The sequence below is a fragment of the Pelodiscus sinensis genome, chromosome 21 (assembly GCF_049634645.1).
Source record: "Pelodiscus sinensis isolate JC-2024 chromosome 21, ASM4963464v1, whole genome shotgun sequence".
Lineage (NCBI taxonomy): Eukaryota > Metazoa > Chordata > Testudines > Trionychidae > Pelodiscus > Pelodiscus sinensis.
In genome coordinates this window covers 22,520,698-22,544,813 of record NC_134731.1, presented here as the reverse complement: position 1 = coordinate 22,544,813, position 24,116 = coordinate 22,520,698, and the positions used below count along the sequence as shown (strand labels likewise).

Genomic DNA, 24,116 nt, shown 5'->3' with positions numbered 1-24,116 from the left:
TCCAAAGATACTCCCTTGGAGAGATGCATGCAAACTGCACTCACTAGGCTAAGTAGCCGCCTTTTATACAGGCTCAGGGCAGCCTCCCTAGTCCAGGAGACAAACAGGCGCCCTGACTCACTGGGGGCCTCAATCCTAAGGGTAGAGTTGGAAAGACGGGGCCTACTGAGGCCACATAAGACCGGTTGCTTGTTCGGAACGGAGACAATGATGAACTCGTGACCCCCATGTCTGGTGCATTAAGGACTGCTCTGGTCAGAGCTCATGGTAGACTGGAGGGATTCTCTGGTGAGCTTGTTTTTGTGTGTGGAGGCTCTTCGTTACGTTGTCTCTGTAGCGCTTTTACCTTAAGAATAAAGTCACTTGTACAGATTGGACCTCCCCAGTCCGGCACCCTCGGGACTTCACTCTTCCTAAATGATGGAGTTTGCTAGACCATAGAATCATAGGACTGGAAGGGACCTCGAGAGGTCATCGAGTCCAGCCCCCCGCCCTCAAGGCAGGACCAAGCTCTGTCTACACCATCCCTGACAGATGTCTATCTAACCTGTTCTTAAATATCTCCAGAGAGGGAGATTCCACCACCTCCCTTGGCAATTTATTCCAATATTTGACCACCCTGACAGTTAGGAATTTTTTCCTAATGTCCAATCTAAACCTCCCTTGCTGCACTTTAAGCCCATTACTCCTTGTCCTGTCCTCAGAAACCAAGAGGAACAAATTTTCTCCTTCCTCCTTGTGACACCCTTTTAGATATTTGAAAACCGCTATCATGTCCCCCCTTAATCTTCTTTTTTCCAAACTAAACAAGCCCAGTTCATGAAGCCTGGCTTCATAGGTCATGTTCTCTAGACCTTTAATCATTCTTGTCGCTCTTCTCTGTACCCTTTCCAATTTCTCCACATCTTTCTTGAAATGTGGCGCCCAGAACTGGACACAGTACTCCAGCTGAGGCCTAACTAGTGCAGAGCAGAGCGGCAGAATGACTTCACGAGTTTTGCTTACAACACACCTGTTGATACAACCTAGAATCATATTTGCTTTTTTTGCAACAGCATCACACTGTTGACTCATATTCAACTTGTGGTCCACTATGACCCCTAGATGTAATAGGAGAGGTCTGTTCTGGCCCTTCTTCGCTGGCCTCCTGGCAGGGCTCCCCTCCTGGCTGTGGGCTCTGGCTCCCTCACTGTCGCTGAGCTCAGTTGTATCCATTTTCTCCCCCATAGCCTGGCACTTCCACCATCCAGATGGGAACACTGCAGGAGGTTGATTTCCCAATATGTGCCTTAATCAGAAGGGGAAGCACTAGAAACCCCCTAGGAATCCCATCCTCCTGAGACCACCTGCTCAGTTTTGCATATTCATGAGGTTTGATTATCGGACTGATCTTTTGGAAGCTTATCTCAACCTTCTCACCTGAGGAAGTTCTTCCATTCACCAACGCACAGTGTGCCAGCTGGTGGACTACAGCAAAGAAGGAGCTGTGTTCCTAGACATCTCGCCCTTCATGAGGCAAATCAGCAGTGGTTGACTTTCTTTTCTAGTACGGTAGTAGGCTGGGGTCAATCTCTAGAGCATTTCAGTAATACTTCCATATAATTGCACAATACTAGAACCAGGAGGGATTCCTTATTCCTGTTGATGGAGATATAATTCCTGGAAGTAGAAAGATTGAGTGTTTTTAAATATTTAATCTTAGCTTATGTAGCTACAGGCGCAGCTATTTTTCCATATCCTCCTTAAAAACATCCCACCAAGCAAACCAACCCCCAATTTTATAACCTCTTTGCCTGGATGAAATCCTGTGGCAGAGAGTTCCACAAGTTGAATCGAAACATGTCTTTTTTACTTGTGGCTATTTTATGACTTAGGCAATGTTTGATGATCCTTCTAGCGCTGATGGAAAAGGGCACACTTTTTAAGGAAATTTCAGACACATTGTGATTTGGAACGGCTGCTGCAGATAAAAAAACACAGATGGCTATTCATATAAGTGCAAGGTAAAAAGATGAGGATAAGAGTGCAGGGGAACCTTAATTAGAATGATGTTGCAACGCCAGCAATTTATTCCTGGCTGCTATCCAGAATGGAGTGTGTGTGTGTGTGTGTGTATGTGCATAGCAAGCATCTTCGTTTTCATGCTGAGAATTTCTTTTGACCCCTTGTCCCTCCAGATGTGCCCGTTTTATGCCCACATGCCCCCTTTTTACTCTAATTATGGTGGTCAACACAGTGCATGCCCAAGGGGCTGGAAACTTGCTACCACCCTGTGCCACCTACACCGAATACTTAAGCTTCCTTCTGCCCGAGCGAGAGTCTCTTTACTGTCCATGCAGAGCACAGCCTCCTTGTGCTCCCCTACTGTTGTGAATCCACTTGGAGGATCAAGGCTTAAATGCTATAACTCAGCAAAGGGCGCCTGGTATAAATGATGTATTTATCCTTAGAAAATTGGCAAGGAAAATCAATTATAGAATTTCTAATAGTATAGAAATCTTGGTAGGTATCTGTGAACTGAGTAGACCTTTGCGTAATGATGGCAATAGACATGAGAACACATCCGATTTTAGTTTTTATGACCAGTTCTATTCATTTTAATTAATTATAAATGTATGGGTGATACATTCGGAGGAGCCCATGCTTAATTATAATTACAATGCACTTAATTATAGTAACTTTGCTGGGACATGAATATAAATAGAACAGGAGTGATGCTCAGAAAATTGCATTTGACCTCTCTTTGCTTTGAAACCTGTTGACACGATGTTCTAGAGGAAAAAGGTGGCAGTAGGTTGGGAGTAGAACCTGTTAATTCTCCATTCACGGGTCTTGGCAAGTGTGATTATAAACCAAGCCCAACTCAAATAAATGACATAAAAAGATCATCTAGGACTTAGCGGAAGACACTGTAGCTGGTGAATTGGTGATAATGTCACAGCCCTGCTGCTGTGTACACAGAGTGAGTGATGTTGTGCCCTAGGCTTTCTTAAGCCTGTCTAGGTTGACACTGTCGGTGTGAGCCACACAAGGTTTGGAGTCTGGGCTTGCTTCAGATAAACATTCAGAAGTCTGAGTGTCTACCCAGCCCCATTAGCAACTGGGAAGGAAATCTAGTGGGAGTAGCTTCTCTCTCTGCTTTGGATTCCAGATCCAAACCAGGATTTAATTTTCACTAATTTTTGCAAGGCCAAACCCCCAAAACACAATAATTTAGGGCTAGGTGCACAAAGATACTGAAGATGCAAATCCACGCTCACTGGATTTTTCAAGTTGAGCATCTAGCTTCACTTGCAATCAAGGCGAGCATTAGAGAAGGTTCTGTGGTCTAGTGGTTAGAGCAGTGGTCTGGTATGCAGGAGACCCTGGGTTGTCCTGGATCTGCTGCTGGTCTCCTGGGTTACATTATGCAAGGCACTTTACTTTGCTGCAGTCCTGCCAATGGGGGTGAGGGGAGGGTGCAAAGAGGGTATTTGCTTTGGGTCCTGGAAAATCAAAGACAGTGGCTGGAGCCCTAGGCCCCTTTGAATTGCTGTTGAGCATTGGAACTCTACTCTGCATAGCTCTTAGGACTTGGGGAGGGAGGGAGGGAACGGCTGCCTGAAGCCCCACCCCTTCTGCCTGAAGCCCCACCCCTTCTGGGAGTGCGGTGCCAGCCCCGCCCACACCTTGCCTGGGGGCTCACAGTGACTGTCGGCCCTGCTGCCTTGTTGTGCCTTCATTTCCTTATCTTTAAAATGGCGGGGATGGGGCAGGGGGAATGATGCTTTGTTAGGAGAATACAGAAGATAATGATCTTTTAAAGAATGCTTTGAGATCTACTGAAGAGAAGTGCTGTGTGAAAAATTAGGATTTATTATTAAAGTCTTTTGAAAATCTGGCCCTTAGTTCTTAAAAATGGAAAATGGTTGAGGAACAGCGTTCCCTGTAAGCTGTGTGCTTCTGTGGCCACCCCGGAAAGATTCACATGACGCCCATCGGATTAGCAGCGTGCCCCACAGCTAAGTTGTTTTTGTTGGTGGTGCACATTCACACATGCCTCGATGCACTTAAAACAATTTATTCCACACATGGATGGAAAAGGTTAGTGGGAACATTGCCGCGGAGAGGTTCTTTGCTTTCCCCAAACCAGTTACATGCATCCCTAAATAAAAGCCAGCATGAGGATACCGTTATAAGGAGGAAGTGGGGATGGTGCATTATGAAGAGCTTGTGGCCTGTGGACAATTTGAGTTCCCTGAGGTCACTCAAGAAGAACTGCCATAATAAATGAGCTTTTAAACTGAGTATAGAAGCTGGAATGGCAAGCCCTTGATTTCTTGATATTTTGTTTTCTTGTTACCAAGACTCCACTCATTGTTTGCCCAGGCTGTGTTGCATTTCCCCAAGGTGTGTGAGGCAGAAGTACATTATTCTTATTCTTGTTGCCACCACAATTTTTGTGTGTTGTTGGGTTCTGTCTGAAGCAGGCATAGGCCAGTGTTTCTCAACCTTTTTTTTATTAAGTACCCCTTAAAAAAAAAAAAGGACCTACAGTACCTGCAGTTTTCAAACACACAACATTTTTTTCTACCATTGCAAAACATTTGTTTGAACAGCTTCATTGTAGCTGGGCAAGTGATGTAATTTTTGGATATAAAAAATACAAAAATAAAAAGGCGCTGTAAAACTTAAAACAAAAATTCAGTTTTCTCCAAATTTCAGTTGTGCTGAAGTACCCCCCAGACTTCTCTCACGTACCCCTAAGGGTACTCGTTCCACTGGTTGAGAAACATTGGCATAGACTGGGCCAGTAACAGCTGCTTAAAAGACTCCTTCCCTTTTGGCTCCTGCCCACACAGAAACCCGTATGAGATAAATGTACAATTATACTTGAGCACATACTCTGAGACACGCAAAAGGTCACTTCAAATGACCAGCCCTCCAGAGTGGATGTTGTGTGCTTTCACCTGCCCACTTATACCACGTGTCGTATAGCAGGGAAACTGGCCACGACCAGTGAAATCATCAGACTCTATCCTCTCTGCCCCATTGAGGAGCCGTGTCAGAAACATGCCATCATTTGAAAAGTACTCATTCTCCTAGGGAAAAATGAGTTCAAGTGAGCCCGGTTAAAAGCTAGGTAGAGCATGGATACGAAACTGGTATCTGCATCCGTAAAAATGAGCCACGGATATCTGCATCTGTATCAGCGGATGTGGACGCTCGTGGATATCCGTGGATTTGCAGAGCTCTACGGAGAGGCGCTAATACCTCTTTCCTTTGCTGCAGACATAGTTTGGAAGAGTCATAACTTGCATGTAAGAGAGGATGGTGACACCCTTGCATGGGTGCTTGCTGCTGCACACGCGATTTGGATCGTGGCCATTCACGTTTTGTGGGGCAGAAGACTGGACCTCAGTTGGATAAATCCTGTGATCAAAAGCAAAGTTCCTATTCCTGGCCACTATATGTAGACCATGTATCCAGGCTAGATTTTGCATGGCTCCATTAGCGCCTTAAGTCCATTCCTGTCTTGCAAGATAAGACTCTACCTTGTCTAGTAGTTTGTAATCGGTTATTAGGACAAGACTTCACTGAAAGAAAATCCGAGGGCAAAGGAAAGCGACATGCCTGTGGCATAAAAATGCTGCTAGCAAGCTTGAGGCATATCAGAGAGATTGGTCCTGAGAGTCACATTTTGCTGCCTTTCTGCTTTTGAACTTTTTTTTTCATTTGCCTCTGTCTGAGGTCTGGGATTTCTCCTGAGTTGAAGAACTGACTGTTTTTGATAATTTGAATAGGTATCACCATTCAGTGGGGAATACATGTGCAGCCGGAAATGTCTCTTAAAGCCAATTTGTACTACAAGTTGTATGAAATGATTTCTGGAGACTGCAGTGTGTTTCTGCTGCAGTCTCTCTGCCTGTATTGCTTGCATTCATCACCTGTGCCATGGCTTGTGCACACCCCGTCTCTTCAGATGAGTGTTCCCAGGGGTGTGGACAATGCTTAGTCAGCTGCTGGATTGTCAGCAACCTTACTGGTCTGTACTCCCAGCCTTCAGTCCCGGGCAGTACATCCTAATGGCTAGAGTCAATAGCAACAAGGATCAATAGGGGTAGCCCTTGGTTCAGGGCAGCATGGCCCAATGGCCAGAGTCAACATAGGTAGCCCTTGGTTTAGGGCAGCACGGCCCAATGGCCAGACTCAGTAGGGGTAGCCCTTGTTTTAGGGCAGCATGGCCCAATGGCCAGAGTCAATAGGGGTAACCCTTGATTCAAGGCAGCATTGTCCAATGGCCAGAGTCAGTAGTGGTAGCCCTAGGTTCAGGGCAGCTCAGCCTAATGGCCAGAGTCAATAGGTGCTTGGGGTAAGGATGTTAAATTGCAGTTAATTGACTAGTCGAGTAGTTGATCGAATTTCTGCAGTCTTCTCGCTTTTATATGGCTCTAGCATTTGGAGCATGCCCATTCTGGGTGGAGGGCCGGGACTTCCTCTGCCCACAGTGTTTTAACCCCTCTTGTCTCAGTGCACAGCCTGTCACAGCCTGATTTTACCAAACTGAATTGCTTCACTCTGCCGCCTTGTCACCCATACACAGCCACTACCCTCCAGATGCTTCAGTGTATTCTGTAACATGAATACATATTAAACTACGGAAAAATGACTTTAAGCTACAATGCAAGTGTGACAGGGCGCCTGCCCTGCACTGGCCTGTTAAGACCAGGACTCGGGCCCTGATCCAGGGCTAGAAAGAAAGAGGCCAGCTGGAGCAGTTTAGGGCCAGTGAGAACCCAGCTGACAACTATCTAGGGCAGCACAATTGGCTTGTGGAAGCCAGCTGAACCCATTAGGGGAGTGAGAGCCCCAGGTGGCAGGTATATATAGAGAAGCACAGGTTGCTTAGGGGAGGCAGTGGAGGGCTGACTGCAGAGGAAGCAGGAGCTCCTGGGAGGGAGCCAGCTGAAGGAGAAGCATGGGAGCAGGGAGCTCTCCCTCAGCGGTTGCCAGGGACTCCAGGAGAGGCCGGAGGAAGGCTGAGGCGAGTTGGTGCCAACCGGAGACTGCCTGCCGGGGGGACGCCGGCCTGGAGATCACAGCCAGCTGGGCAAGTCCAGGGGAAGGAAGCCAGGGGATCCAGGTAGGAAGTAGCCCAGGGCAGGAGCGGGAGCTGCCTCTCCTGCCCTGAGAACCTCGGTGCATTCGGCTGAATAGCCCCGCCGAGGGAGAGATCCGGTACCTGGTCGCTCACAGGGCCCTGGGCTGGGACCCGGTGGAGTAGGGTGGGCCCGGGTCCCCCTACCTGGGGTGCGCCCCGCTACAACAGTCGTAAACTGCTTTGTGGACTCGGCCTTGCTTAAAGGGCCAGTTATATACTGCTTGGTGGCCTATGATGAGCAACCCAAACAGACTGGAACTTGCCCTGCGAGGGGCTATATGAGGACAGTCAGGGGCACTGAGGCACAGTGGGGGCGTGCCCCCCTGACAGAAAGTAATCCAGGGACACAACTGTTTCTGATCCTTACCCCATCCTCTCCCACTTATCCACTGCATCTCATGTTCTGGTGCCTAAGATCAACCCTTCTTTTAAAAACCTCAATACAAAACCCCTCCAGTGACATCACTACAAATAACTTGGGGGCTGAGTCTGACGCCTTCTCACATGCAGAGCAGTATTTTATTTTGCAAGCATTGATGCCCACGTTAATACTAAATGTAGGCGCGGCAGCATTGGGCCGATGGATATTAACCGTGGCCCACAAGACATGGTATAATTGCAGGTTTATTTATTGGCATTGTGTTATTAATGGGGTCATACCTGATGGTTGCATCCGTGGATTTATATGAGCAGTACGGTTAATGATTTACACTCCATCCTTATGTGCATTTTGGGGTAGTGTGCATGCAATCCAGTATAAACAGCGTTAATTTCATGGGGGCTCGAGTGGTGCAAACAGAAAAGAGCTTCCTAAAAAATAATGCCTGTGATCTAGCAGGTGAAGTTACACGGTATAAATGTTTGTGCAGTGAGGGACAGCAGAGACTCAGAGGTGGAGGACTGGCAGGCAGCTGTCTGTCTAACCTGTTCTTATCCTCCAGTGCCAGGGATTCCACTGCCTCCATGGACAGTGTTAACCAACCTGACAGCTAGGGAGCAGACACAATACAGAGTCAGGACACTGAGATTGTATTTGTGGCTCTGTCACTGAGTCACACTGAAGTCTGTGGGAAGCCACTTAACTTCCTTGGTATTTTTTATGAGGTTTAATCATTCCATCAGAGGGGTATTGCGTTAGAGGGGTTGTACGGGGCTTTGTAAAATGGTCATTGACATAATATTCACCGACTGGATTCACTTTTTGTAGTGAGACCGTCAGCAGGATGTAATTGCCCGAGGCCTTGGCTTTTTGTTGATTTTTACACCAACGTAATTCCACTGTCTCTAGTCAAGTTACTCCTGATTTACCCTGGTGTGGTGTTTGATACACATACACCAGGAGTTTGTGTATCAAACTCCTGGTCTTAAGAGGGATGGAAAACAGTTATGAAGTCAGTGGTACAACTCTTGTTGACTACAGAGGAGTTGGAATTTCATTCCTAGTATTAAGTCTCATTTTGATTTAGGAGCCATAAGCTAACACAGCAGGACCCGATGTGGCCGCTAGTCTTAACTGTCTAATTCTTCCAAACTATCCGTTGTTTTCTGCAATGAAATTTTCCATCTAGAAAGGGTAACTAGGCATTTTTTTTCTTCATTTCAGACTGAAGACAGAATTTGTTTAGTCTGTTATCCCCACGCTCCCACCTAAAAGTACTCACCATATGATGAGCATATGGGCAATATCTATTTGATAGACCGAGTGGGTGGGGGAATATTTTATATTGGACCGTCAGTGGGTGAGGGAGACATGCTTATACAGTGTTTTTCTTCAGCGCTTGAAAGCTAGTTTCTCTCACCAAGATAAGTTGTTTCAATAAAAAGATATTCCCTCGCCCACTTTCTCTTGCGTAGCTTGGGACCAGTATGGCTGCAACAACACTGCATATATCAGCGGATAAAATCCACTGTACCTGGATGTAAAAACTGAGTCCATGAATGTGATAGAGATGCTACAAAATTACTCTGATTATATATACATAAGTTTTATTGGGATATGTTAGAATTAACAGGGGTTCGGGAAGGCAATACAATAGTGGTAGGGGTCTGGCCAGGGCAGGCATTGTCCTTTCAGATGTATAAACGTGCTCTTGCCCTTCGTTCTTGCAGTCTAGGAAGATAGATAAGCATGCAGTTGAATAGTGTCATCTTTGTTTTTTTTCTTGCTTGTTCTCACTTGCTCTGGGGGGAAGGGATAGCTCAGTGGTTTGAGCATTGGCTTGCTAAATGCAAGGTTGTGAGTTCAGTCCTTGAAGAGGCCACTTAGGGCCAAAGTCTGTCAGGGATGGTACTTGGTCCTGCTGTGAAGATAGGGGACTGGACTTGATGACTTTTCAAGGTCTCTAGCAGATAGGCATCTCCCTTCATTTCATTTTAAATACTTTCAGGGTCACATCCTTTGTAACCTCCGTAACCTGCTGATTCGGGAAGTATGTAATGTAGAAAAGTGCTGGTCTATCTGAAAATCCCTGAACAGTAACCAGGGGTGGGTATAATAATATGAATCACCTGCCTATTAATGTTAATTGTATAGGAGTTCATATTCCTAAATAAGGATTTAAGAGAAGTAGTTGATAGATGTGTAAATTTACATATTAAAATGGATAAAGGAGGGTAACTGGTGCTAGGTCATTGCTCACTCGGAACGTTGCATTGGAGGGCGAGGTCGAATGAGTATCTGCAATAAGAAGATCCGTTTACTCCATCGGCTCCTGGGTCTCCTGTTGCTTCTCTAACAAGTTTTATATTGAGTAACTGTCCTACTGTAACCCATGCACCTACTGGGTGTGGTGCACTGTCCTATCGAGTGGCACTGAGACCACTTACAGAGGGAAGAATGAGTCTCCTCTATACCATAACTAATAGCCAGCTGGTTTTTAGCTCTTGTGGGAGAGGCTCATGCTCTGAGCTCCAGAGGTCCGCTTGTCAGCGTTATGCTTCCGTTTATTGCACTGCTTGAAATAGCGAAACAAGAAGAAAAGTGGTGCATAGCAAGAGAGATTTCAGGGGTGGATGAAATGCTGTCTGTGAATGTGTGGTTGCTGTGGTTCTCAGTTTGCTGGCAGGTCCCTGGCAGTCCACTGTTATTTCTTTCTTGAAGTAAACTGGGAAACATTAGTGACTCTTTGTCAAGTTTCAGAGGCTCTTGAGGGTCACCCGCAAGCTGATTTTCCTCTTACTCTGCTTCTCTTTTGCTCTGAGCAGGTGCTGATGGGGCTGGAGACTACATGTCACTCTGTGGAAGAAAGGTAGAAAAATCTGAAAAAGTAGTTGCCTAGGTGACAGGAGGAGAAAATATCTTGTACTAAGGAGGATTCTACTCCTGGAGCCAGAATGCCTCTGTTCCTAAATTAAGGCAGGGTGGAGCTTTGATGGAAATATGTTGTCCTGTCCCATGATTTGGGGGTGTATTCAGCCATAGACAGGGAAGAGGTTGATAATACCTAATGCTTAGAATAGCTTTCATCAATAGCTTTCAAAGCATTTTACAAAGGAGATCAGTATTAGCATTCCCATTTTACAGGTAGGGCAACTGAGGAGCAGAAGTGCAGCTCACCTTGCCCATGGTCACCCAGCAGGCCAGTGGTAGACCCAGTGGTAGGATCCTCCTCTTCTGAGCCTCAGTCCAATGCTCTAACCCAAGGGGCTGACATTGCTTGTCATAAAAGCGAGGTGACACGGGGTCGCTGTTGTGCCCCCCCCCTTTTGCAATAGTTACTGCCGCACGGCGGGGTGAGGGGTCCGGGCCTACCCTCTCTCCGGACCCTGACCCAGGGAGTCTCCTGACGGTAACAGGCGGGGGTTCTGCCCCCAAACACGCCCATTCCCGGGTTCCACGGCCTGCCCTGGGTCTGGTTCACCTCGCCGGCCTGCTGTCGGCCTGTCCGCCTGTCCGCCTTACCTCTCTCCCTGCTCCTCACCCCTTTGCTTACCCCCGGGGGCCTTTTTATTGCGTTCCCCTTTGGCCCCGGCGGATGCCCTAATTTCCGGGCACGCGTCCCCAGACGCGTCTTGAGGCCGTGCCTCCGACCCCGGCTCCTGCCGTCCTTGCGCACCGGCGGCGGTTTCCTCCCCGCCCGCCGAGGTTTGCTGCCCTACAAAGCGGCAGGGTTGCCTCACCCCGCCGTACTCCGCTTCCGGCCCCAGCCGTCCTGGAACGGCCGCGGCCACGGTTGCTTCACCGCCTGCCGTGGTTTGCCGCACTTGAAAGTGGCGGGGTTGCTTCACCCCGTTACACGAGGCCTCCTGAGCCTGATGGAATCTAGGGGTGTGAAATGATTCTTCTGATTGTTGACAAATGCTTCTGGGCTTAGCAGGTTGATATATGGTGTAAATGAGATTTTTTTAAAATGTATTAAGCATGGAAACAATTGGTTTTGAGGGGTGGAAAGAGCCGTCCTTTTTTCTGCTACATTTTCTACGCTCCGCTCGCGAGACTGAGTTTGATTGTCCTGTCGAATTCTCAAAATCACTTTGGCTGGCCACACAAATCTAGATTTTTGCACTACGGGCCAGATTTTCTGAAGTGCTTGGCACATTGTGTGCCTATTAAATGAGTTCTGGAGAGACTCTTGCTGTCACAATTGCAGATGATGGATGCAAGCGTTATTAAAAATCTGACCCTTCCATATTTCGGCACCTTAATGGGGGAGGTGAGCTCTCTTGAGAATTTGTCCTTGGTTTTGGGCACTGAGCACTTCAAAATATGTCCCTACATAAGCCTTCCAAACCTGTGATGGAAACCCAATTTAGGGTGTGTCTAGATTACAGGGTTTTTTCAAAAAGGTGGCCTTTTTTATGAACTTTTTATAAGGCTAAGTTAAAATGTAAAACCTAAGTGCCCATGCATACAATGAGGCTACATCTAGACTGCTGCCGCATTCTTTCAAAAGTAAACCAAAAGAACGTGCCAGTTTTTTTGAGCAGGGAAAACCTTGTTTTACGAGGAAGAATGCCTTTTTTTCGAAAGTGCTCTTTCCAAAAAAAGGCGCTATGGAATGCAAACTGTGCTTTTTCGAAAGAGAGCATCCAGACTGCCAGGGTGCTCTCTTGCAAAAAAGCAGCTTGCTTTTTCGAAAGTACTGGTTGTAGTCTAGACGCTCTTTTCCGAAAGAGGCTTTTTTGAAAGTATCTTTCGAACGAGGCTTGCAGTCTAGATGTAGCCTCATTGTATGCATGGGCACTTAGGTTTTACATTTTAACTTAGCCTTATAAAAAGTTCATTTTTCTGAAATGGAGCTGTGGTCACATACTAACCATACCCTCTCTGTCTCATTAGTAAATACTATTTCTGTAGCTCTGGTTGCATTCAACAAATATAGCTGTAATTGTTAAATTGCATTTCCTGTGCACTTAGACGTGATTAGCCTAATCTAAAAGGAATTTTTAGGCTTCCTCAAATTTTAGGCTTGGAAACTTTGGTATGGTTGGATGCAAGATTCCCATAACAGATTTAGGTTTTTCTGAACATTTCACCAGACTTTGGTTTTATTAACTACATAATGTTATAAGGTTTATTTGTCAAGGATATAGGATATAGAGATTCTCAATGAATTTGGAATTGAATAGGTTCTGCTTAAATTCCTCAAGCTCCAGTGACCATAATGTTCAGTCTGGGTATATTGTATCATTAGCGGGTTACTGAAGCTGAGTGAGGCATGAACTCACATCTATGGAGACATGAGACGGGTTGGATTTTTTTGTATTATTATCTGTACTTTTCAAACAAAGGCCAACTTCATACTCTAAATGTACTTAAATGTCTAATTTCCACCCAGTGGAAAGAAGAGATTAACTTTCCAGTTAATTGACAAAGCTCAACTCAGGTCAGAAATTAATACATGGGGCCACCTGTTTTATGGGGGGTTTTCCCCCTAGAAAGATGGCAGAGTTCAGTATTTAGGCTGCTAAATTCAGAGGGACACATTCAGAGAGAAATTAGTAGCCAACCTTGGCCCGGATGCAGACCCCAGTGCCAGCTTTATTGTCCTCAATGGGTCATCCCTGAAAATGTACATTTATTGCGTGATTGCCATCTGCTTGAGCTCTTTATGGCATATGCATCATAACTAGAAAGGAGTCAAGTGCTGACGACCATAAATGTTTTAATTAACAATGATCTTCAAATCTTTGCAGTGGAGCTGCACAGATGTAATTGAACAAAGACGTTGATCCTTTAGGTAGAACCCAAGTAACTATTGTAGCAGTATTGGTTCTGCAGGGGCTAACAGAAATAAGCAGTACTAGTAATAATATGGCCACTAGCAGATGTACCAAGAGATCTTTTGCTGAAAATAGGTCCATTATTACAAAGACCATTTTCAGAGTAAAATTGTGCTTTAACGTAATGTGGTGCAAGTTCACCCCACGTTACCAAATGTGCACATGAAAGAACAGTTACATTTTACTTTTGAAAAAAACATTTAATGTATAATTAGAAGGTACTAAATTCAGAGCTTTAATCAGACATATTGACTGAAATGACTTAGGTGCACTCATGAATGACGGTTTCCTTCATTTGTACGTTTTGTGTAGTGTTTTGCTTTTTGTTGCCTTATTTTGTAACTTCTGACATCCTCTTTGGTTATATGGCTGGAGGAAGTGCTTTCCTGGCCTGCAGGCTGACCTACATGGGTTTCAGAAGTCCCTTTGCATGGATCTGGTTCTTCATATGATTGTAGTGTTAGGTCAGGGCTGAGAGACACATAGTCAAAGGAATTATAAGTGCATCAGTCTTTGATCAATGCATCTTCCCCAGTATTGAGAACCCATCTCTTCTTGCTATTAATTGACCTAGAGATGTTGTTCCCTGTTTGGAAAAAATGGCATCTGTCATAAGAAAGTGTGGAATGAAATATAGCGCTAGATAACAATATGCGTATTTAGGCTGTTGAGTAGCTTGCGTTGCTTTAAAATAAAGATACAGGTGGTGGAGATGTATATTGCTTTTAACTGCAGGGAAGTGCTGTTGCAATTGGGTTATTGGTGAGAATAAAGGATGTGACATTCGTCAAATGAGCTCCTCCTTGTACATATATCTATTAAATACCTGTTGGAGCCACTGGATTGTCTTGGCCTCCCCTTACCTGCAATCTGTATGGCAGCACTGTAGCTGCTGGGAATGAGAATGGAATTATTCAAATAATCTAGGCCAGCGACTCCTTTTTCTTTATTTACACTGAGCAGTTTTTGTTTTGGAAATGCAACAAAGCAAGACTCTACCCTGACCTTGCAAGACTGCAGAGCTACACCGAGATAAATGAAAGCGCCTGTTGTTTGAGGCAGCTGGGGATTTATGGCATTCTAGGAGACTCTGGCTCCAGCGTGGATTGTTGGCAGCTGTACAGATAATGAGTGTGATAGCAACCCGGCTGCATTATTTCAGATGTGTTTTAAATCTTATTTTTTTAGCACTGTAAGGTTTTATATTCACAGGCTACCAGAATTTTACAAGGAACGGAGGGGGACAGGGGGAAGAGAAAATCCCATCACAGTACTCTTTTTTTGCAAGGCTAAACACATAAATCCAATTTAAACCAATGACCTGACCTTGTTTTCATGTAGGAAAGATAGAAACCAATTATTCATGTAGTCGACAACTTGATTATCCAAACCTCAGTTACCCCTAAACCCTCTCTGAAACAGGGAGATGCCACCCTGCCTCTGGTAGAACAGCATCTTCCTGTTGCCCACCAATGATTTGGGACTGGGAGACCCATTGTAAGAGGATTTTCTCCGTTAGCCAACTGGTGAACAAAAGCAAAGCGAATGCATCACAAAGTATGCTGTTATCTGAATGATCGCTTCAGTGATTTCTGGTAAAACTTCGCAGTGTGCCAGTAAATCCACTGTAGTGTCTCTTGTACACGCTGTAAGGTCTTTAGTGATGTGGTACCTACAGCATTGATTCCTGGATCTTTATTGGGAGTCGAGAGAGTCTGCAAACAATGTATATGGATGATAAATGTTTAAATGTACCCTTCAGCAAAGCAGTCCTAGCATAACTGCAGCGAGTATTCCCTTAGTTAACAAAAGCAGAATCATCCATGCTTACCTGGATTCTTTTAAATAAGGGTTTGTGCTGTGTGCTATCTGTATTATTTGTTTAGTAAGAGCCAACATTGTGTTTGGCTTTGTGCATAACATAAAGCAGAGACATATACTGTATGTAATAGACAGCAGATCCAGGTCATGAGGACAAATTACTGTGAAATAGCATGGATCTGTTGTTCTGCAGGGTGTATTACAAAGTCTTTTTTCTCCTAGGCTTTTGGGGGAAGGGACAAGTCAATGTTGGGCTATGATGGGTGTATTGTGGGTCTCTTATTTGTGCAATGATATGGGGCAAGTGGGTATTCCTCCCCCCTTCTGATTTGGGGAGCTGCTAGGTTTTATTTTTGTTGGTCTGTGGTTGGCCTGATTTCAAAGGCCATCAAAATCAAATTTATTGTATCTTGCCTCTCAGGGCATCTTGGGTTACATGTGCATTTTATAGCTTGTAGAAATTCATATCAATGAACCAACTGAAAATGTTACGTCCAGAATTATGGTACTGAATATTATTCAAGGGAAGACATAGTGATGTGGAATCATTGCAGATAAGTAATATGAAATCATATGCAGATATTGGCACCTTAATTACACTGTTATAGTAGAACATCAGACTTAATGAACTTCTTTGGTATGGGGGTGCTTTGTAACTTTGAACAAATGTTACTGTTTTTTTTTTTTAAAGTTTACAACTCCACATTGACTTAATACAGCTTGGAAACTTTACCATGCAAACAAAAAATGTTAATTTTAACTATCTCAGTTTAAATGAAACACACACAGAAGTAGTTTTCCTACCTTTTTTTCAATTTTTAAAAATTTCCCTTTTTTTAACTAGTTTTCATTTAACACGGTACTGTACGGTATAGTATTTGCTTTTTTTGTCTCTGTTGCCTGATTGCATATTTCTAGTTCTTGGGAAATGTTATGAACTACCCCAATTCCCTAGAAATTGTGTGTGGCTGACTGGTCAGTTTGTAACTCTGAGGTCTACTGTATGTATCTATCTACATTTTAAAACATGAATTTGTATTGCAGGAAACAATCCATGCATACATTTGTAAATGTTAGGTATATTATTTTATCACAGCCTCTGTCAGATCACAAACTTCAAAAATTACATTTGGACTTTAATTCCGTAATAAGTTGTATGTGACTACGATACATTAAATATGTTACATGAAATTTTTCCATGTTAGGCCAAAGTTCATTAATATGTGATTGTTTTCCTATTTTTGTGTATTACAACTGTTGCTAACAGTATTCTGACTTCCACTGTAAACTCTTTCCTCGATATGTCCCTAACTTGCTTGCAAATCCTTTGTGCCTAAAAGTTTCTGTATTTTGTAGGAATATAAGGCAGGCAGGAACTTCAAGAGGTCATCAAGTTGAGCCCTGTGTGCTGAGGCAGGACAGAGTAAATCTAGACTATCCTGACAGGCGTTTGTCTGAATAGTTCTTAAGTTTCCAACGATGGGGATTCCACTGCCTTCCTTGGAAGCCTGTTCTAGACCACCTGTAGTGAGCAGGGATGGCTGCTTACTGACCCTGAGGAGGTAGAGCCCCTCTCTAAGCCCGGATGGGCTAAGTTGGAGCCTGCCTCTTTAAGTCTGCAGCAGCCTCGGGGAGGGGTAGGAAGTATAAAAGCCAGGCCCAGAAGCTCAATATAGGGCTGGCTGTTGGAGGGAGCGGAGGCCTATGCTGAGGAGCTGGCTGCGGCTTACAACTGGTCGGGGCCACGAGGCCCCGACCCGGAGAAGGAGACCCTTTCCGCCCTACATCTAGACAGGGATCATACAGACCGTGGGGACCCACCCCAACCAGGGAACAGATACAACTAGAGGCTGGAAGTGGCCCAGGGGAAGCAACGAATGATCAGGCGGATGTGATCGCCCTTTAAGCTGGGTCAGCAGGCTTCGGTGCGGATCCCCTGCTATTCCCAGTGGCTGCGAGGCCGCCACTGCTAGGGCCCTGGGCCAGGATGTGGGGGAGTAGGGCAGGCCCACGTCCCCCCTGCCACCTCTGCATTTGGGCAGCAGTCTCCCCCTTTCCACTTGACTGCAGAAACTGTTTGTTTGTCTGCCCCGCCCTGACCTGGGGCCCGGGTCGCCATTTTGACTGTGGGGAATTGTTTGTTTCTTGGCCCGCCTTCCAGGTCTGGGTCTTAAAGGGGCCACCAGGCTAGGACGTACAGGCCCAAGCACTGTGCAGGGACTCAGGACCGAACAAGAACTCGTACACCTTCCTTTCCCTTCCCTGTAGTTTAGGTCCCACCCTCGTATTCCACCTGAATCTCTCTTGCAGTGGATCAAGCCTATTGCTTCTTGTCTTGCTGTTGGTGGTTGAAAAGAAAAATTGACCAGTCCTCTTTACTACTGCCCTTAATATATTTGAAGACCTATCTTCAGCCACCTTTTCTCAGGAATAAACATGCCCAGTTTTCTAACCCTTTCTTTATAGGTGAGGTTTTCAGTACTTTCGGGACCTGACTTGTCCCAAACAACTCCAGTTCCCTTCCTAGCTTTGCTCCTGTCTTCAGCTGCCAGCCCCTTCCCCACTCTGGCCCTGGGTGCCAGCCCCACTGCCACCTGCTCCACCTGGGTTGCTGGCCCTGCTGCCACCAGTCCCAGATCGATGTTGCCAGACCAGAGAGTCCTGGTTATCAGAGGTCCAGCCTGTACCATGTTGCCTAGTATCAAAAGTGTATGATTTTTTTTTTTCCTCTTAAAGCTCTGATCCTGCAATCAGATCTGAACTTGTGGACTCTTGCACTTCCACACACACCCCGTGGGTATGAGCAGGTCACAGTATTTGTCTAGTAAGTAGAAATGGAACTGGGATTCGAGACCTGGTTTCAGCTTCAGGCTCAGCTGCAAATTCCTGTGTAACCTTGGGCAAGTCACTTCTCTAATTGATATAAGCGACGAGGAGTCCTGTGGTACCTTATAGACTAACTGAAGTGTAGGAGCATAAGCTTTCGTGGGCAAAGACCCACTTCGTCAGATGCGTCTAATTGATATAGGCTCTTATGTCCCTCATATCTGAAAGCCTCAGGATAGTGAATGGATTTTATCCCCAGAAGGGGTCAAGGGTCTGTTTTTCTCTGGTATTTAGGTACCTAAGGATGCAAACGAGTGCCTAGTGGGATTCAGGCCAGGTCAACACTGGAAGCAAAAATCGATGGAAGATACACTACTCCAGCTATGTGAATTGCGTAGCCGGACTCAGCATACCTTGCACTGATTTTCTGAGGTGGCCCCACAGCAGGAAGTCACGGGGAGAATTTCTCCCATCAGCTTCCCTTAGTCCTTGCGACTACAAGGAATTCTGGGGTCAACAGGAGCACTTTTAGCATTTGATTTAGCAGGTCCTTACCAGACTCACTAAACTGAATGCTGGAAGATCGACCTGTGAAAGTGTAGATGAGCCCTCAGTGTTCCCTGTAAGCTTTGTGCTTCTGCAGTCACTCAGGAGAGATTCAAATGCCCTCCAGCTGATTAGGAGTGCCGCAGCTAGTTTTTTTTTCTTCTGGTGGTGCACATTTGTACATGCCTTAGTGCACATAAAATTTATTCCTCACACGTGTAGAAAAATTCCAGACATGAATGGAAAAGATTTAAGGGAACATTGCTTGTCACCACTCCACTTGTTCAGGTACCTGATCCAGGAATGTATTGAAGCACGTTAGTAATCCCATTACAATCAATGGGGCTCCTCTTATGCTTAGTTATCTGAATCAGAATCCTGCTTGCGCAGTCTGATAGTTCTTACGCCACCAACATATCTCTGTCTTCTCCTCCTATGATGCTGTTTGCTTCAGTGGCTCCCTTGTTGTGTGTAACTTCACTTTTTTTAATAGGATTGGCTTGTAGTTGAGCGCTCTGCCTGGAGAATCAGTGGACTGCTCTTTCGTCTGGTCCCTACCCTTTGGCCTGCTGTGTAGCTCTACCTGAAATTGGATCTCCTGCCAGCATAACTCTTAAAGTCATTGGAACGTATAAGCTCTCCCATTGCAACAAGATGCAGTCTGAAGAGAAAGGACATCGGATTATGTATTTTTTGAAGAGCTTTATTATACTTTTAAAAGTAATTTTTTTACAAATTTGCAAGGGTCATTTAATACACTACAAGATTGCCTCTAAAATTCTCCAAGTGATACCCTGCTGGGTATTTAAAGATGTTACCCCTTTGAGTCAGAACAGAACAATGCCAAAGAGAATCTGCAGAGATAACAATAGGACGTCAAAATGAAATAACGCAAGGGCAAGGCAACTTTATGGAGATGGCACGACAGCAGGAAAGTAACCAAAATTAAACTGTCAGTTCAGATTTATCAAAGATGTTCTCATGTCAGCTAGAAGACACATCAGTACAAGTGACTGGGTGATGTCAAGGTGATGGCAGAATGATGTCTGACCCATTAAGAGAGATGCTTTTGCAATGGTGGTGGGACAGGAAACCATGTCAGCAAAGATGATGTCAGAGGGACACATTTTGCACATTATATTTTACATGGAGCATTGTTTCTGCCAAAACAATCAGAGTTTATTGCAGACAAATGTCCCAGAATCCAAAGAGGTTCCAAATTGTGGCTGCTATCCATGGATCAGCCACATGAGGCCGAGGAATTGCAGCATAGACCATGTCCCGTCATAGTCCTGCAACAGGAGGCACTATTGCTGGCCACTCTGAGATAATTAAATTCACCACTGTGGACTGTTCATGTGGCTTGCTATAGGAAAGCTCCTTTTTTCATGGATGTAGATTTAAATTAAGAAATGGATGCCTAGCCAAGCTCTGGGCTCTGTAATATTGGTGATAATCCAATCAGTAAAATCTCAGCAGCCTTAACATAACCATTTCAATGGGAACTTGGCTAATGGATTGTTTACCGGTAGAAAAGCTGGTGGGGGACCCCAATATTGCTCACCACTGCCTCCAGCTATAACGGATATGCGGGTGAGCGGTAGGTTTGTGCAAAAATAGATACCAAGGTAGACTTGGATGCCAGGTGGAACTGAACCTGGGACCTCTGGAGCTTTGTGCATGAACATCTATTGCATGAGCTAAAAACCAGATGCCCATCAGCTAAGGCTGTAGAACAGCCTCATTATTATCTCTGGTCGTGGCCTCAGGGTCATAGAATCATAGAATCATAGAATAATAGGACTGGAAGGGACCTCGAGAGGTCATCGAGTCCAGCCCCCCGCCCTCAAGGCAGGATCAAGCTCCGTCTACACCATCCCTGACAGATGTCTATCTATCCTGTTCTTAAATATCTCCAGAGAGGGAGATTCCACCACCTCCCTTGGCAATTTATTCCAATATTTGACCACCCTGACAGTTAGGAATTTTTTCCTAATGTCCAATCTAAACCTCCCCTGCTGCACTTTAAGCCCATTACTCCTTGTCCTGTCCTCAGAAACCAAGAGGAACAAATTTTCGCCTTCCTCCTTGTGACACCCTTTTAGATATTTGAAAACCGCTATCATGTCCCCCCTTAATCTTCACTTGTCGACTCTCCGCTAAGCACAAATGCTTATTGGACAGTCGACAAGCTTGTCAACTAGTGGACCACCCTTTGCTGCCTCTACCAGAAAGAGGCAACAAGGCCAGGGGGGAAAGCGGGTACTTCAAAGCAGCAGTGCTGAGTGGAGCCTGGGGCCAGACCCCGGGCTCCACGCGGTGCTGCTGCTTTGAAATTCAGTGAGAAGCCAGATGCCGGGCTCCACACGGTGCTGTCGCTTTGAAATTCCGTGAGAAGCCGGATGCTGGGCTCCTGTGGCAGCGTTTCAAAGGAGTCTGGGATCAGCTGGGGACTCCCCAGCTGACCCTGGGCTCCATGCGGCACTGCTGCTTTGAAGCGTCGCGGGGAGCCTGACTCCGGGCTCCCACAGAGTTTCAAAGCGGCAGCGCCACACAAAGCATGTGGTCAGTGGGGATTCCCCAGCTGACCCTGGGCTCCACATGGCGCTTTCGCCTTTAAACTGTGTAGGGTTCTTTCTACACTTCAAAGGTGGAGATGCCCTATCGACTAGTCGCAGAGTCGATGCCAAATGCATCGGCTATTCGATTAGTCAGTTACCCGCTATTTACCATCCCTAGTGTGGGTTACTGTTCCAGGATGAACACTATAAAAATGGGGGTGGAAGTAGGTCATATTTTCGAGAGATCATTGCGTCAGAATGTTTAGGGTCATGAAGAGGACGACACTGTGTCCACTCACATACTTAAGGTTTTCTTTGTAGACTTATGGGTGACGAGAACTGGAACTTTATTGACTTGAAGTCTTAGTTTCTCCAGCGCACTTCTTTGGAAAGGGATGGATTGTGTGACAATGTTCCAGGTGCAATTTTAGAGAAGTAGGCGCCTTGGTCCTTAGTGCATTCACCTCTGGAATGAAACTTTCATTTTCCTTGTACCATAGTTATGCAAGTTAGCACTCCTTTTTTGAGATAAGATGCTCTTACAGGATACCACACGCACATCTCCCCTGATGCCATCCTCTGAGGCACGCTCCATCTGACACCACTTTGAAGGTATGATTTCCCTGTTAGTTAAGCATTTGCATTCGCCCTCGTTCTGTGTCCTGTATAACAAAACACAAAAGACAATATAAAGTATTCCAGCCCAATAATAAATCCCCCATCTTCCCATACACAGTCAGTGCCAGCTGCAGTTTAATTAAACTCAACAGTTCACAGGTGTTCATGGGAAAGACTAACACAACAGTGCTCTCCTCTTTAGGGCTCATTAACATTTATCAGAGCTCTTTAAATTTCAGACACTAACACCACCAAACTAAACCAGCTAGAGATTTACAAAAGGAGATGAATTACAGTCAGAAGCACCCTCGCAGTTGGCACCAGCCACATTCCAGCTAAATCCAACAGCTTCTGTGTGTTCATGGATGGGTCTTTTTTTTTAAAAAAAAAATAAACCTCTGCTTTCATAAAAATGTCCAGAGCGTCTCATACAGAATCTCATGCCTGTCTCCATAGCTCGTTAAACAGAGTTGTAGCCCAGTGGGAGACCCACGGTCTGTGCTTGAAAATCATGCAAACCCTATGGAGTCCTTCACTGCCCCAGGAGCTATTCCTTTTGAATCTATAATTGTTAGGAAGGCCATATTGATTACCCTTGACTGATCTGATGCAGGATTAACCTCTCTAGTCTGGCAACATCCATGGTCCGGCATGATTTTAATTAGGTGGGTGTCTCCTTATCATGGGGCGGCCAAGTTTCCTGCAGCCCTATAAAGTTTGTTTTACGTCTGCGGACGGCACTTTGAGAACGAGAGTTCTAAGACTGTGTCCTGTGTGAAATGGGAGAAGCTGAGCCAGGAACGGAGCAGGCTGCTGTCCCTCACTCTGCAACAAGTAGTGAGGATGTTCACCCTCTAACAGGGAACATGGACAATGTTAATTATAGCAAGGGGAAACTGGGAGGGAAAATAACTTTTCTTTAAGTGTAGCAATGGACAAAGAGTATTTCTATTTTGTCTTTCTCAGGGTTTGTGTATTCTTGTAACAGGGTTTTCTTTAAGTCTGTATCCTTGTGGCTTATCTGAGTGATTAATCAGTGAGCTGGCTGGCCTAGTAGTGACCCTTAGCAGACGAAGGATCTGCCTGGATTCCTACAAGCAAGTAGAGGGAAGATGTATCAGACTCCGCAGACTGCAGCTTTGGTGATCCAAGACACTAACTGAGACTTGGGTGAACAAAACCTTTTGGGATCTCTCAAAAGGTTTTTCTTTTGATCTTTCTTCTTCCTTTGGGTTGTGTGGACTGAACTGTTCGAATTTTACTTATGGCTTTCTTTCTTATTCTGCTGAAGAACTAAAGAGCAGGCCGCTACCAGAGATCTTTTGACAGGAGATGATCAAGTCTTAACCTGCTCTTGGATATTTTGAAGAGCTCTAACCTCCCAAGAAATATGTGGTGTCTATATGGTGTCTAAAACAAATGATTCTTCCATTTGGAACCTATCTCCCAGATAACTCAATGAGCACAGCTCCATTTTTGGAGATAAGCATGTCTGAGAGAATTGCTTTAATCAGATTAAGCTAAATGTGTGCAGAGGAACCTGCCAAGTAGTAGTTGAGCCATGTGTGGTCAAGATTTAGGAAAAATCAAAGATCCTCATAATTACAGCCCAATTGAGAAACTCAAAAGCCCGGAAGGACCTTTCAAACAGCTACGTAGCAAATCGTTTTTTCACTTTTCTAAACGTGTGCTGCAAAGTCTATTATTTTAACTTAGACTTATGGTTAATTCATTCCCCTTAAAAAACAATGTAATGCAAAAGGAGCCATGGGATGGATCTCAACTTCTGAACTTCTTATCATAGGAGAGAAACCAGATGTTGAGGTGGGTCGTTACTCTCCAGTGGTTTCAAGGTTACCTTTTATCCCCTATGGAATTAAAAAAGCCAGTGTATATGATCAGATCAGTTCCTACCTAAGATGAAGGGAAAACCCGAACACTTTAAAGTGTAATCTTTTTAATTTCATGTCTTGTGAAACTGAAGACTCCACGAATTAGGTTATTTCTGGTTTCAAGGTAATAGTACGTTGCTCCACTCTCACTTGAGTGTTTCTCGGGGGACACGCACACTCTTACTGAAGGTCAGTTTATTTCTGTTTAAGAATGAAATCAATCTGAAAGTGAGTCAGCCAGGATGCATGCGTCACGTCTATGGCAGCGCCCTGTCCATGTAAGTAGAATGGCTACAGCTTTCCACGGCTTTGCTACCCTTACTTCTGCACTGCCTTCAGTGCTGGGCAGTTGGAGAGCCGTGGTGCTCAGCTCCGGAGGTAGCACGCTGTCAGCAGCAGTAATGGGGACAGTACCATATGCAAGACACCCTTACTTCTGTGCTGCTGCTTTCAGAGCTGGATGGCCAGAGAGTGCTGACTGAGAGTCTA

At 45.2% G+C, this 24,116-nt stretch overlaps 1 protein-coding gene across 8 annotated transcripts in view; it reads left to right on the top strand.

The window, feature by feature from the left end:
- The window catches only part of AUTS2 (activator of transcription and developmental regulator AUTS2), a 1,132,674-nt gene that overhangs the window by 165,372 nt on the left and 943,186 nt on the right, over window positions 1-24,116 (top strand). The window contains exon 1 of one of the 8 annotated variants that reach the window (XM_075904283.1): window positions 6,914-7,123. The exons of the other annotated variants lie outside the window; for them this stretch is intronic. Within the exon in view, the coding sequence (XP_075760398.1) occupies window positions 6,959-7,123 (165 nt within the window). The 5' untranslated portion in view covers window positions 6,914-6,958. Of the gene's footprint in view, window positions 1-6,913; window positions 7,124-24,116 lie in introns of those variants that run through there. 8 annotated transcript variants of the gene reach the window in all.